This window comes from Hipposideros armiger, unplaced genomic scaffold, assembly GCF_001890085.2.
Source record: "Hipposideros armiger isolate ML-2016 unplaced genomic scaffold, ASM189008v1 scaffold_94, whole genome shotgun sequence".
NCBI classification, from domain to species: domain Eukaryota; kingdom Metazoa; phylum Chordata; class Mammalia; order Chiroptera; family Hipposideridae; genus Hipposideros; species Hipposideros armiger.
The window spans coordinates 2,525,977-2,541,343 of NW_017731444.1; the positions used below are offsets into that span (position 1 = coordinate 2,525,977).

General features: G+C 51.3%; 1 protein-coding gene across 1 annotated transcript; it reads left to right on the forward strand.

Annotated features, from left to right (window-relative positions):
* The first annotated feature begins 694 nt into the window (after positions 1–694).
* On the forward strand, positions 695–7,008 carry TCF15 (transcription factor 15). The gene is made up of 2 exons (XM_019645706.1): positions 695–1,274; positions 5,835–7,008. The coding sequence occupies exons 1-2, from the start codon at positions 756–758 to the stop codon at positions 5,907–5,909; spliced, it is 594 nt and encodes a 197-aa protein (XP_019501251.1). The 5' UTR covers positions 695–755; the 3' UTR covers positions 5,910–7,008.
* Positions 7,009–15,367: the final 8,359 nt, after the last annotated feature.

Sequence of the window (15,367 nt, forward strand, 5' to 3'; positions counted from 1 at the left end):
TGCTGAATGAATGAATGAATGAATGAATGAATGAATGAATGGAGCTACTGGTGTTTGTGTTTTGGTTTTGCTTTGCTTTGATTTTGTTGTTTTTTTAAGTCTTTAGTCAGGGATGTGACACCGCCATATCTTTATTTGTAAAGATTATAGTGCTTCTCCAAGTGTTCTCCGGGACACTACCATCACGTACATATTGCAGATTCTTGGGCCCCGTTCCAAACCTGCTGGATCAGAATCTGGAATGTCAAAGCCCCCTTTCTCCAATTCTTACATACATGAAAGTTGCAGAACCACAGGATTAGAATTTCCGAGCTGGTTTCTCTCAATCCTCTTTCCGAAGAAGCAAACTGAAGCCCAGAAAGGAAAACAACGGACCTGCCCGCAGTCTCTCTGCGGGTCTAGGCTGAGAGTCAAGAGTCGGAATTTGCGCACACCCCACCCCACCCACTCAGACTCCCGGCATTAGCCCGGCTCGCCAGCGGGGACTGAGAGCCTTCAGGGAGGGCCACCAGCTCCCGGGCCTCTTTCAACCTGGGGGTCGGGGGCGGCAGGCGAGTTGCCATTGGCCGGGGCGCGGCAGGCGCGTCCCCATTGGCCAGGACGGAGCCCCCCGCCCCGGCCGGGGCGGCCGCGTGCTTGGCCCCTCCCTCGGCTATAAGGCGGCGGCCGGCTGGACCGTGGGAGCGCGCGGGAGCGCACTGTGGGGCGCGGCCGAGGCAGGGACGCAGCTCACAGAGGGATACTGCAGGGCACACATGGCGTTTGCGCTACTGCGCCCCGTCGGCGCGCACGTGCTGTACCCGGACGTGCGGCTGCTGAGCGAGGACGAGGAAAACCGCAGCGAGAGCGACGCCTCCGACCAGTCGTTCGGCTGCTGCGAGGGCCTGGAGGCGGCGCGGCGCGGCCCGGGCCCCGGGGGTGGGCGGCGGGCGAGCGGCGGCCCGGGCCCGGTGGTGGTGGTGCGACAGCGGCAGGCGGCCAACGCGCGGGAGCGGGACCGCACGCAGAGCGTGAACACGGCCTTCACAGCGCTGCGCACGCTCATCCCCACCGAGCCGGTGGACCGTAAGCTGTCCAAGATCGAGACGCTGCGCCTGGCGTCCAGCTACATCGCGCACCTGGCCAACGTGCTGCTGCTGGGCGACTCGGCGGACGACGGGCAGCCGTGCTTCCGAGCGGCCAGCGGTGCCAAGAACGCGGTCCCCGCAGCCCCCGACGGCGGCCGCCAGCCGCGCTCCATCTGCACCTTCTGCCTCAGCAACCAGCGCAAAGGGGTGAGTGCGGGGCGCTCCGGCGCTGTGGCCGCGGGGTCAGGGGTTGGCGGGGAACCGGGCCTCATAGGGAGCAAAAGAGGGCTGGCGACCCCGGTGAAGAGAGGGGGACGCGACGTGGAGCTCGTCAGGCGTGCAGTGCTCCAAGCCCAGGGTTTGGCATAGAACGGAACCACTCATTTAATATCCCGCAATCAGAAAGGGTGCAGCAAAGCCCAGAGCTAACATATGATTCAGAAGATGCAGATTGTTCATAGAGGGACACCCCACCCCCCGCCCCCAACCAAAGGTGTGCTGGGAAAAGGGCATGAGGAAATAATAACAAAGGCCATCATTTATTCATGTCTTCTGTGCGAGGTGTGTTCCTCGTACTCTTTTTTTTTTTTAAACCTTCACAAGAACTCCATCAGGCAGGTAGTGGTTCTGCCCATGTTATCACTGATGAGGCTCAGAGAGGTGTAATCACCTGCCCGCATTTACTCAGCTGGGTAGCTAGAAAGCAGGCCCCGGGCTTGCTTGGTATGTGTTGCTCTGAGCTACTCCCGACCTTGAAACAATTGTCCCCTATCCAAAGACCTGATCCACGGGCAGGAGACTGAGAAGAAAAGGGGATGCATACCTCCAACCAACAGCCTAAGGTGTCCAGCTGATAAGCAATAGGAATGAAGAAGGGGGTCCCTTGAGGGCACCCAACCCCAAAAAGGAGGCAGTGTTGTGGGAGGGAACTGTTGAGTCTACTGGGCAGAGCTGGAGTTAAGCTCCTTTGCTCTGTCCTGGGTGAGGATGAGAAGCAGCCTGGTAGGGGGTGTGTGAGGCTAGATAGCAGCAGAGGTTGCCAGGGGGCTTTCCTGGCTGAAAGCCGGTTCTCATCCTGTTCAGGCCCTAAAGAGCCTGCTTCATCCTCAGCCTTTCCCTATTTGGCCTGGGCTTTTCCTACACTAAAGAAGCTGGTCTGTGACAACTTTGAATTCCAGCAGCTACCATTTACATCTGGGGAAATTGAAGCTGAGACTGGCCTACAGCCTTTTGGAAAGTGAAAAGGCATGGGGGATAGGAGTCAGGCCTGAGTCAGTGCCCCAGTCTTGGGTTGTCATGGCTGTCCTAGGTCCCCTGCTTCGCTCTGTTCCTGGAAGCCTCTGAGTCCTGGCCTTAGACCACCCCCTTTTGGCTCACCAGACTCCCAGCATGGCCTCTCACCTCCATGACTGCCTTAGTTTCTCTGAGTTAGACTTCGTAGGCTTAGACTTGTACTTTCTTGAGGGTCCTTGCTGCTCCCAGCCATGGGTCACCCGGTCAAGTTCTCCAGGCTGGGCTGGAAAGCTGGGGTGAACTTTCAGGCATCCCTTATGGGGTGTAAAGGGCTGACTGGGCCCTCAGTGCTACGTCCTGTTTTTCACCCATTCATTCAGTTCAACAAACCTTAACTATCCAACAGCTGCCTTTTATCAACTCTGAGAACATTCTCAGAGAAGCAGGTTGTGGGTCTCCATCCACCACGATCAGGAACTCCCAGTGCGGCATCAGGGCCAACAGCAAGGAGATGCAGACATGGATGCTGCGGTCTGAGGGTGGGGAGGGGGTGCACAAAGTGACTGTCAGAGCCCGACGGAAGCTCCCAACGTGGGGGCTAAATTCCTGGTGAATGGTTTGGAATGGAGACAGGCAGATGAGGGGGTAGGGACGGGTGTTCTAGGAGAAGGGCGTAGCAAGAAATGGGGGTCAGAAAACATGGCCTCGAGAAGGAAAAGGGAAGATGATGAAGGAGGCAGAGCACAGAGGAGAGGCAGAGACTGGCCAGTGACAGCAATCACAGTGGTCTTAATGATCACTGATTTCCTGTACTATGCATACATTATTATTAAAACCCCTCAGCATCCAGGGAAGGAGGTGTTCTATTTACACCCCACACACACACACTTGCTTAGAGACGCTATCACTGGGTCAGAGACCCCATGATGGAGCCAGGATTCTAACTCAGGCCTGCCTCATGGAGAGGTGGGAAAGATTAGTGTGGGAGGGCCCTGTGACTGCAGGGCTGGGGAGAAGACTACCCCCACAGCAGGTAAGCTGGGAGGCTTCTCTGCTGGTCTCAGATGTGTCCCATAGATCACTGGGCCTCCCCTAGATCTGGCTGCTTCCCTGGGATCTGTCTGCAGGACCAAGAACCCAGCCAAATTTGGCTGCAGAAGCTATGCTCTCAACCCCACAGGCTCCTCTGGGAATAGGTGAATGGGGTGATCCTGGCCAGCTCTGGCCCCTTGAAGACTTGACTGGAAGAAAACTGGCTGTCTTGGGGAGTCCCGGGGGTTCCCTTCTGAGCTTTGGGGGCCAGAGTGCTCTTAGGCTCCAGACCCTATTCCTTCACGCTGAACCATCACCTCCCTCCCACCTGGCTGGTCTGGGGTTGGGGTCTCCATGGAAACAGCTCCCGGGAGCATCTTCCTGTGTCAGAACGGGTGAAGTGTGGCCCTCTGTGGTAGAAAGAGCAAGTGGGAAATGGAAAAGGGGTTCTTCTTTCTGCCCTGTTTTCCCTTTTGTCATCTGGGGGTGGGAATGGGATAGGATTGTCTTACAAAGCCTTTCTGAGTTGGTGTACCCAGCTCGGAAACAGGGCGGTGAGGCGCCATTACCAGATGATGCTGATAATAATACTCATGAACATTTACTGAACACTCAGTATATTCCCGCGAAGGGCTTTACCTGTGTCAACGTGTGTAATCCTCACAGTAACTCCACTTTACACATGGGGAACTCGAGGCTCGGTGAGGTGAAATCACTTGGCTGAGGTCCAACAGGTAGTCCAAGACAGCCAGGTTTGAAGCCCAGGTCTGTCTCACTGAACCCAACTCCCAACCACGGTGCTTCCCAGAGCCCTTGGCACTGAGTTCCTAAGGGACTAAGAAGCTGGGCCTGGCAGGGCCTCTCCTAAGTGCTTCTGGCAGTTTACAAGCCTCTTTCGCAGCTGCATGTGCATTTTACTGTGCCCTGTGGTGGCAAGGAAAGTTATTTTCTTCCCATTTCCTAGAGGAAGAAACTGAGGTTCAGGGAGGTGTACAGTCCCAGCATCGAGGTCTCGCGATGACGCTAGACTTGGGGTGAAGGTGGCTCTCGCTGTCCCTGAGGACATTAGTGAAAGGGTGGGAGGCTGGTTTTCTCTGCCCCATCCTCAACATTACACACCCCCTCCCCCCACCCCTATTCCCCCTTCTCAGACACTCCAGCCAGAGTTTGTCTGAGAAGCCCAGGCCCCAGGCTCTGCTGGGACTATGGCCTCAGCCCTCAAAATAGCCCTGCCTGTGAATGAACATGCTGTCCCTGGTCCCGGAGAGCCTCGAGGGAGGCTGGGCTCACATCTGGATGGATCTGCCCCAACCTGGGCCCAGTGAAGGAGGGGAGCAGAGGGCAGAGCTCCCAGATGGTCAGCTATTTCTCTAGATGGCTGAGAAAGATGCCTGTCCCATCACCTCCTTGCCAGGCTCAGGGGCTGAACCTTTACAGTGGGATTGCAGACGCTATCGTGTCCTGGAAACAGGACAGACTGTTAGATAACATGGATTTCTAGCCCGGCCCTTCTACCAACTGGCTGCGTGCCTCTGGGCCAGTCATTCAACAGTGGGAGGCCTCCAAAGTGTGTGCTTTAATGTCTGTGGCCTTGCTGGCTTACAATGAGGATGAAACCCACTGTCAGACCTCAGAATATTGGGTAGAGACTGCCCCTGCGGGGTGAAGGACAGGTGGCTTCAGAGGCTGACACCATTAGCTTCTCTTCCAGTGGGCAGCACTGATTCAAGCAGCATCCGTTGTCCCCTGCTTCATTCTAGGCCCTAGGCTGGAACTGGGGTCACAAAGTGAAGCACTTTCCCTGAGCTCCCATCCTGATGGGGGACAAAGAGAAACCCAATCTTCCCCATCTGAGTTATCCTGGTAGAATGTCCCCGGAAAGGCAGGAAGTGTCAGCAATTACATGAATAGAGAGACCCTCGCAGGGAGATAGGACCAGAGAGCATATTTCCTGGCAGAGGGAACACCCTGAATGAAGAGAGGGAGTCCAGAAATCCACAGTCTATTTTCGAGATCAATGAGTAAGCCATTGGGCATATAGCGGGACAGTGGTGAGAACCATTGTGGGGTTTGTTTTTCTCTTCAGTATAAAATATGATTTAAAATGTATTGGCTTTTTTAAAAGCAATAAATCATATGGGGAAGAAATGAAAAAGGTAAAAAGAAAAGCATATAGTGTAAAAAAGCATTGCTCCTATCCTGTCTCCCCATCAAATTCCTCTCCTCTGCGGAAACTCATTAGCAATTTCTTGTGTGCCCTTCTCTCTCAACGTCTCAGCACACAGGAACATTCACTCAGTTCTTGCTTTTGCCTTTAAATGATGTTATGTCAACATCATACCCTATTGGTCCATAAAGAGTTTGTTCTGCCTTGTGCTGCAGAGAACTTCATTGTGTGACTAATTGTAATTTATATATCAAGTCCCCAATTGTTGGACTCAGAGGTTAGTTCCAGTGGTGATCTGATCAAACCTCCTAATACCTCTTTCCCCCCTCCTGTAGGGTGGCCGTCGTGATCTAGGGGGCAGCTGCTTGAAGGTGAGGGGGGTGGCCCCTCTTCGAGTGCCAAGGAGATGAGCCTGGACCCCTGTGGCATTTGCTCCAAGCAGGACCCTGGAGAAGGAGGCCAAAGGCCAGCCGCTGGTTGAACAGGGGAGAAGACCCCAGGAGCCGATCCTACCCCTCTTTTGTGTAGGGACCAGAGGACAATGGCTTGGGTCCATGACCTGGGCAGGCCCCCTGGGACATCTCCACCCCCTGGAGAGCTGTGAAGACCCATCCAGCCGACCCCATTCCTGGCTGGTCAGAGACAAGGCAGAACTTTTGGAAAAACAAAACAAAGACTGTTGGTGACAGAAGACGTGTGCATGTCTGTGCTCGAGTGTGTGTGTGTGTGTGTGTGTGTGTGTGTGAGCGAGAGAGAGAGAGAGAGAGAGAGAGAGAGAGAGAGAATTGGGTTTAAAATAAAAGATATTTTTAAATAAAATATGTTCCCAACTGAGGAAGGGAGGGACCTGGGGACGTTGAAGGTCAGAGGTGACCCCTCTCCTGGACCTTGGCAGAGGCACAGATGTCACAGGTGCTGCCCTGTACCCTGGAAGGGAACAGAGGGCTGGGAAAAGGCAGGAAGACCCCTCTCCAGAAGTCAATAGAACGAAAGTTCCCTCATAGTCTTCTTGAACACCTGTTAGGTGTCTGGTGTGGTTGGTAAAGAAACCTTAAGTTTATTTGTTTGAGAATAAGGGACATATTCATTCCCATAGTTCAAAATTCAAAAGGTACAAGAAGTTATAGGGTGAAAACAAAGAACTGTTGGTGACAGAGGGTGTCACCAACAGTTACCTCCTGTGCTCCAGTTACCAGTTCTCCCTGCAGGCAGTCTCAGCCACCAGGTTTTTTTGTGACATCCCCATTCCCTATGAATAACCAAGAAAATACAAGGAAAAATATTTTTTTCTTCCACTCTACACAAACAGCACATCACACACGCTTTCTGCTCCTTGCTTTTTCTTGTTTTTTTTTTCTAGCTTGGCTGTCATCCCAAGTCAGAACAGAGGTAAAAGGTCTCCTCATTCTTTTAGTAGCTGCTCATCCACTTTATAAATGTACCATACAGGCATACCTCAGAGATCTTGCAGGTTTGGTTCCAGACCACCGCAATAAAGTGAGCATTGTGATAAAGCGAGTCATAATGTTTGAAGGGTCTTCTTGCCTTCAAAAAAACGTAACATCTGTGAAGCACTGTAAAGCACTGTAAAGCGAGGTATGCCTGTACCTTGACCCATCTCATATCCCTGTCTTCACAAATAGGTCTGCGTAGGCACACAGTTTTCCACGTGTGCAAATGAGTGTGTGCTAAAAGAGGATATTCTTACCCCAGTTTTAGCTGAGATGCTTTGGAGGAATGAAGGCATCTAAAGGCGCGTGGCCGGCAGGCACGTGGCAGGGTGACGATGTGAGATCTGTTCACCTTTAAAGCCTAAAGCAAGTTCCTTCACCTCCCCTGGAGATGCCCCGGCTAGAGTACTAGCCCCCATGACCCCGATTATTCTAGCAGCGCTGGGAGCTGGAGCTGGGGCCTGATGTTTCCCCATTTCACAGATGCAGCCGAGATGGTGATGGGAACAGCTGGTCAGTAGAGCTGGGAGTTCTTGGCTCTCCAGCTGGGGCTCTGTCCCTGTGTGGCCAGGAGCCGATAAGCTCAGGAGACTGGAGGAGGGGAAGACAGGGAGAAGGCCAGGCAGCTGCCCCGTTCTCAAGGCATGCTATTTCTAAATTTATTTAACAAACTTATTTAGTGTTTGCAACTGAAGCCTGGCTCTGGAGCCCATGCCTGTACCCACTCTGCAACCCCGTGTATTTGACTCTCTGTGAGCCTGAAGTAGAGCTACCCATAGTGCAGATCAACAAACAGATTACCAAACACCGTCACTATGCCAAATGCCAGACTCCAAAGGGGTAGACCAGACCCACCCTGAAGCAGACAAACACCGATGTCCCAGGAGAACAAGGGGTCACCAGGATTGCCAGCCCAGGTGAGAGAACGACTGCATTTAACCCCTTTGGTATGAGAAGTGAAGGAAGGCCCAAGGGGCCTGTGGCGTGCCCAGGACTACCTGGCTTCCCCAGTGTTCCAAGGACATTGGTGTTCTATCCTGTGTCCCAGTGCAGTCGCGCTTCCCCCTTCGGGAGCTAATTAGGAAAGCACATTGCACTCCCTGCGCCTACCCAGGTCCAGGTCCAGGCAGCCCCTGGCAAAGCCACAGGAAAAGGACTGTGACCTTGTCAATGGCAGGAAACCTGGGAGTGGGGGCAGAGCAGACACATGGGTGCTCTGGGCTGCAGGTCCACTTCTGCCACCAGATTTGCTGGGTGACCTCTGAGAAGTTGCTTGACCCCTCTGGGCCTCCTTGGCCTGATCTCTAACCAGCAAGAACAGCTGGGGCAGAAGGATAAGTATTTGTTTTGCTTTGTTAAATAGTTTCAAGAGACCATTTATGCACTGGGTACATAATTGAAATTGTATTCCAATAGTATGCAGTGAGAAGTACATACCTCCCTCAGGCTCCTCCCCAAAGGCAACAACTGCTGTTAGCAATTTCCTGTGTGTCCTTCCGGAAATGCTCTATACTGATAATTGTTTCTGAAAAAGTATTTATAGGTTTCTCTGCTTATATTTTCATTATTACAAAAAAAATATATCAAACCCTACAAAACCCTAGGAATATCACCCATCCCAAAGACAACCGTGGTTAACACGATAATCCTGCAGAGTTTTTGTGAGACAGTTAACACATACACTTAAACAAGCATTTAGAGCATACTAAGTTACAATGTTTTATCAAAATATAGCATACATGCAGGGAGATGCACATGCCGCTAAGTGTGCAGCACTATGAGTTTTCACAGGCTGAGCACACCTGTGTACCCAGCATGCAGATCAAGAAATGCAATTAGCGGGCCGGCCGAGTGGCGCGATGGTTAAGAACTGGCTTGGGACTCCAGAGGGCCCCGGTTCAGATCCCACATATGAGGGCCAGTGACACTGCCCTCCACAGCTAAAATGCTGAACAACAGCTCAACCTGGAGCTGGGTTGCCGTGAGTCACGGGCGACGGCGTAGGCTGAAAAAAAGAAAAAAAAAAAAGAAATGCAATTAGGAATGTCCCAGGAACCCCTCCTTGTACTTGCATTCAGAATGGGTTCTTTCAATTGTATTACCTTTGAAATAGATAACATACTTTCACAGTTCACAGTTCAAAAGACACAAATGAGAATAAACTGACAAGTCTTTCCTCCCAGCTACTCATTCCTGCTGTCAGAGGCAATTAATGTTAACTAGGGTCTTGGCGTTTCTGCAGAGATAGTCTGCAGATATAGGCAAGTCATATATATATATATATATATATATATATATATATATTGTTTTTCCATACAACAGCACTTTACACACCGTTCCGCACTTGGACATTTTTTCTTAATTCAACTTGGAGATTCTTCAGTGTTCTAAGAGCTGCTTCATACTTTTTCACGGCTGCGTACTGTTCCATTCTGCACATTTTGCAGCTTGCTATCTTCCTTGAGTTCCTGCGTAATGGACAGTTAATGTCTATTAGCCTTTGTGAGCTGCAAGGCCAGCTCAACACACATGACTTGGGAGAGGCACAGCTGTGGAGCAGTACCTCTGGGGGTCATTTATCTAGCACCTCTTTCTGACCAGGATGGGCCAGCCCAGCCAGGTTTCTCCAGGCTCCCTGAGTGAGGGTGACTCAGAGCCAGAAGAGTATAGGAGCTCAGAGAGAAGAAACTCAGGGTTGAGGGAGTAGATGACCAACTTCAGCCAGGCCACCTGAGACACTGAAAGGGAGGTTTAAATTCTAGGTCACACCCTCCACCCAAACCTTAGACACAAGGAGCACCAGCATGGGCAAGAATGATCAAGAGTCCATCATTTCACAATGAAGAGTCAGCCACAGAGACAGAAACCCATCTGAGGTCAACCAGCAAGTCCCTGGTCCTGCTGGGCCTCCAGGTACCCAGGCCTTCCTCCTTGACACTCAGGGCTCTCTTCCCTTAATTCCACAATTGCAAGTGTGAAGGCCTCAAAGGTCATCCGTGGCAATGGAGAAACAAACCCAGAGAGGGACAGCAATGGGCCATGGTCACACAGCATTTGGAGTTGAGCAGGGCTGAGAATGCAGGGCCCTTTCCTCCAACCCAGGGCTCCTCCACTTCATGACGTTCCCCTCATTGGCCCAAGCCATGGCCATTTTATGAGGCTCCAGTTAGATTGAAAAATAAAAATACCACAAAACAGAATTCTGAAAATGATGGCATATTTGGCAAGTTAACTCTTAAGCACCCATACACAGTCACAAGTACAATGCATTTTCATGAGCACATTAAATAGAGGATTTACAAAAACATCAGGACATCCATGTAAAGTTGAACATCTTTTTCAACCTTGTCTACATCTCCTGCTACTGCAGGTTTTACTTCATGTGCACGTGACTTCAAAATTCTAGACCTGGACAGCGAAATACAACACGTGACCCTGGACTAGATCCTGTACTGCAGGGGGCAAATGCTATGGACAACGTTATTGGGCAGTTGACCAAATTGGAATAAGAACAATAGATAGAAGTATTGTGTCAATGTTACTGGGTCATCGGGAAAGTCATGATGTATTTTTCTATGTTTTTCAATGCCAACATGCGTCATGACTTTCCTGACAACCCAAAACATTTTCTGAATCTGCTAATGGTATGGTTATGTAGGGGCCTCAGTTTCCTCATCTATACAATAGGCAATAATAGTGCAGACTTGTTGAGTAGGCTGTGTTAATTAACTTAGGTAAAATACACAGACCAACGAATGATACATAGTAGCCCCGCAAAAATGTCAGGCGTTTTTCCAACCTTAGAGGATCTGAGCATTCAGAAGAAGCAAAAAACTCCTAAATTTTTATCAGCCTTCCCTCCTGCAAGGCAGGTCTGTCCCAGTTTACAAAGCCCTTCTGGTCCACCATGTGCAGGCTGTGCCGAGATGAGGAAAACCAAGGCCCAGGGAGGGGCAGACACCCACTCCAGGTCACACAGGAGCAGTGGCCAAGCCAGACCAGGCCAGGTCTCCTGCCTTGCAGCCAGTTCACCCTCAGCGCCTCCCAGGTTTCCAAGCCCTGCTGGCCTGCCCTCTGACCCCGGCCCCCTGGGAGCCTGATCCCAGGCCGGTATGGTCTGTAAGTCTGGTCTGGATTAGACACGCTGAGAAGCAAAAGCTGCACCCCCCAACCCCAGCATGCTGCCTGGCGGGACCCAAACTACAGCTGCTGAGGCTCAAAGGGACATAAATCATGGTGGCAGGAGGCTTGGGGGCTGGGACCACCTTAGCCTCCCAAAGGGCACAGGAGCCTGAGAGTCATGGGCAGGGACGCCTGGGTCTACTGCGGGTATTTTCTATTTTCTGTTGGAGCAGCTGAAGCAAGGATGTGTCAAAGGGGGCCAGGAGACCAGCTGGCAGGCCTTATATCCTAGTGGGCCAAACTCGACTTTAGCTTTTCATTCTGCAACCATTTACAAACATGCAGAGAAGCGACAAACGTCGCTCAGAGAGCTCCCATGTACCATTTACCTGCATCCACTAAGTTTTAACAGTTTGTCACATTTACTTTATCTGTTTTTCGCTCACATATTCTTTTTTCTGAACCATTCGAGGATTTGTCACCTCCATCACATTTCTCTACCCTTTCATACTACTTCACGGTGCATTTCTTAAGCACAGGGGGGAATGACCTTTCCTGTCTTGTTCTAGAAGCCCAGGTTTGGTTGGGCCCTTACAGGACTAGGTATGTACCTGTGAGGTGCTGAGGGTGAACTGGCTGCAAGGCAGGAGACCTGGCCTGGTCTAGCTTGGCCACTGCTCCTGTGCGACCTGGGGTTGGTGTCTGCCCCTCTCTGGGCCTTGGTTTTCCTCATCTCGGCACAGCATGCACATGGTGGACCAGAAGGGCTTTGTAAACTGGGACAGACCAGCCTTGTAGGAGGGAAGGCTGATAAAAATTTAGGAGTTTTTTTTCTTCTTCTGAATGCCCAGATTCTCTAAGGTTGGAAAAAGGCCTGATTTTTTTGCGGGGCTACTATGTATCATTCGTTGGTCTGAGTGCTTTACCTAAGTTAATTAACACAGCCTACTCAACAAGTCAGCACAATTATTGCCCCATTGTATAGATGAGGAAACTGAGGCCCAGGGAGGTTAAAAAACTTGCTCAGGGTCACATGGTGGCTGATAAGTGAGTGGATTGAACCAGGTGTTCTGGCTGTAACATCCCACTGGGCTCTCAACCACTGCCCCACACAGCCTCACCAGGTATGTACTTAGTCCTGTAAGGGTCCAGCCGAATCTAGGCTTCCAGAACAAGATAGAAAAGGACATCTCCCTGCCTGGCTCTTCACCCTTGCCCCTGTGTGCCCAGAGGAGTCCATGGCCCACCTACATTGAAGGATTGAGAGTTTGGGGGTGCATCTCCCATGGGCTCCTCAGCATTGCCGATGCTCCCAGAACTGGGTAGGCTCAAACACAGACTCTTGGAGGGTCTCAATGGAAGGGCCTCTGGAGCTTATCTCCTCAGAGACCTTCAGTCACCAGTGGGGCCACTGAGGCCCAGAGCAGGTGAGGCGCATCCCCAACATCACACAGCGAGTCAGAGATGAGCCAGAACCAGATTCCATGTGCCTGTTTCCATTGCCTGGTGACACCTGCTAGAGCAGAAATAAGCAGGAGAGTAAGTGATGTTGATGGGGCTCACGTGTTGGAGGCACGGCTCTGGGGGACTTACATCAATGGCCTCACTTAATCTTGCAACAACCTGCAAGATTAAGTAGGTAGGTACTGTTGTCATCCTCATTTCACAGACTAGAAAACCAAATCCAAGGTCACCCAGCTAGGCAATGGCATAGCCATGATTCGAACCCAGGGGGTCTGGCTCCAGACGCCATGGCCTGAGCCACAGCACGGAGGTATAGGATAGAGTTTAACATCACAGAACAACTCAAGATGATGGCTCAGCCTGTCAGTCAGTCAGTCAGTCAACAAACATGCATTGAGCTGCTCTGTGGACCGCCCAAGGCTCTAAGGATGATCAGAGAATAAGACAGATATGGTGCCTGCCCTCGTGGCACCACTCTATTTGAAAAGCAGGCTTGAACACATAATAAAAATGCGACGGGTACTCCCAAGGCTTGTGGGAATGTGTGACTGGGAGAGAGGAAACATAGAAATGATGCTTCTGAGGCAAGCGAAGGCTTTGCCAACTGTGAAAAGCTCTGCAAAGTTGTCCAGCCCACCCCTGCATCATGAATGTGGGGCACCTGCGGGTCTTCAGGTCACCCCTGAAGGTAACCTGATAATCTCTGACACCTCCCCTTGAGCAGCTCTGAGAAGCAGTCAAAGCAAGGCCAGCCTCGGTGGACAGGGAAGAGTACTAACAGCTGAGGCTGGCTAAGCACTGCCTCTGTGACAGGCACTGTGTGAGCCCTGTCCCTTAGCTACTTCTCCCCAACCCAGTGAGGCCGAGGCTATTATCCTCATGGCTCTCCAAGGTCACACAGCCCCTGAATGACAGGCCCAGATTTAGACCCAGGTATGCAGGGTCCAGAGCCCACTCTCTTCACCTCCCTCCTCTGCTGCCCGTGTGCTAAATGCCGAGGTTCCAAGGCAGACCATCTCGCAGGCCACAAAGCCCGGCTGGAGCCTTTGTCCATCACACCTTCTGGCTGCTGTCATGCTGCAGCAGCCCCAGGGCCGCACACGGTGCCAGCACACAGTAGGTGCTTTTGCACATACCTGCTGAAGGACCAAGAGGCACCGCGCTCTCTCACTCAGTCTGCACACCACCCTGCAAGGTTGATTTTACCCATTTCCCAGATGAGGCTCAACAAGGAGCAGTGGCTGGCTTAAGGTCACACAGCTAGGAGTGCAGTTAGACCTTGAACCCATGTCTGTGGTGTGTCCGTCTTGCAGAAACGTCTAGAAGTTTCTGTCTAGAAGTTCACTGTCTAGAAGTCCAGAAGACACTGGCAACAGGCCTTTAACCATAGAGGAGAGAGGGATGGGCCCAGAGCTGAGGGAGGCGGAAAGGCCCTGACCAGCTGGGAACTTCGTGGGAATGTCTCTCACCCCCCAACCCCACCCCACCCCAGTTTGTCCCCCAGGCAGCAGCCAGCAGGGCGAGGAAGGGGTCAGGGAGGCAGGCCTTGGATTCCCAAGGAGGATCTCCCCTCCCGCCCTCTGTGGAGCGATTAAGGAGCCACCCCAGAGCTGAGCCTGCCTGCCTTGCTCTCTCTATCCTCACTCTAGCCTTCCCTCCTGCCTACCCCTCACCCACCTCCCCCTGCCTCTCCTCCCCGCTCAGCCCAGACCCACCTTCTCCCCCACCCCTGGCTCTCAGAAAGCCCTGGAAAGGCTGCTTTCTTTGAGACAGGAAGGTGTCCTCAAGTCTCAGGAAGGAAAAACAGTCAAGCTGAACCCACCAAGACTGTCTCCATGGGGCCGGGGCTGGCGCCTGGCCAGGACTGACATCACCTGGGAACTGCCGCAGCCACAGCTGCAACACGCCTCCTGGGGGGACGTGCTATTGCTATTTAAAATAATAATCATAATAATAATAATTAAAAAAAACAAAACACAACATTTCCAGTCTGGTGTTTTTAAATGTGCTTTTTATAGTGGGCCCTGGGTGTTGGGGGTGGGGTGGGTTGTGGTGGCCCCCTCTCCTTTCTCCTCACGCCCTGATTTCCACACCACACAACATAGCTTTTGACCAATTCCTGCCAATTCCTGGGAATTCTGGGTGGAAACTCGTTCCAGTGTCTGACCCCCCTCAGATGATCTCTTATCTATCTAGATACATTTAATTTTAACTTTTAAAAAATATCAAAGTATTTGCCCATGATGCCAAATTCAAAAGGTACCTAAGAGCATGGGACCTTCATTCAGTCGCCTTTTCCGTCCCCTGAGGCAAACCTGCTTTTCTTTCATCCAACAACACCTCCTCTAGTGCTTACTAGGCACCAGGCACTCTTCTAAACAACTATCTCGTATTAACTCACTTAATCTTCATAAAAACAATATGAGAGAGGGTTTCCATTGGCAATTTTCCTGTGAATATTGCCAAAGATATTCTATGTACATAGAAGCAAATCTAGAGCTGTAATCTTACCCTCTCTCTTTTTAAAACCACAGATACACGCTTTTTATATACCCTGGTCTGCACTTTACTTCATTTACTTAAAAATATTGGAATGATTCCATATTTGGTGCACAGAGAGCCCTCATTCATCTTGATGGCTGCATGGTATTCCCTTTTATGGGCAGAGGTATCTTAGCATAATTAATGTGTCCACTCTTGATGGACATGAGGGATGTTTCCAATTTTTCCTCTTCGGGATAATAATGCTGCAATGACTAGCCAAAGCGACCTTTCTAAAAACATAGCCAGGACCTCATCAGTTCAATATTCAAAAACATTCCATCTTTTTC

What these genes read in the sequence shown, in the direction of transcription:
- TCF15 (XM_019645706.1), top strand. Translation starts at nt 756, where the DNA reads ATGGCGTTTGCGCTACTGCGCCCCGTCGGCGCGCACGTGCTGTACCCG. An exon ending in TCAGCAACCAGCGCAAAGGG is followed by an intron (nt 1,275 to 5,834) that starts GTGAGTGCGGGG and finishes CCCCTCCTGTAG; the next exon opens with GGTGGCCGTCGTGATCTAGG.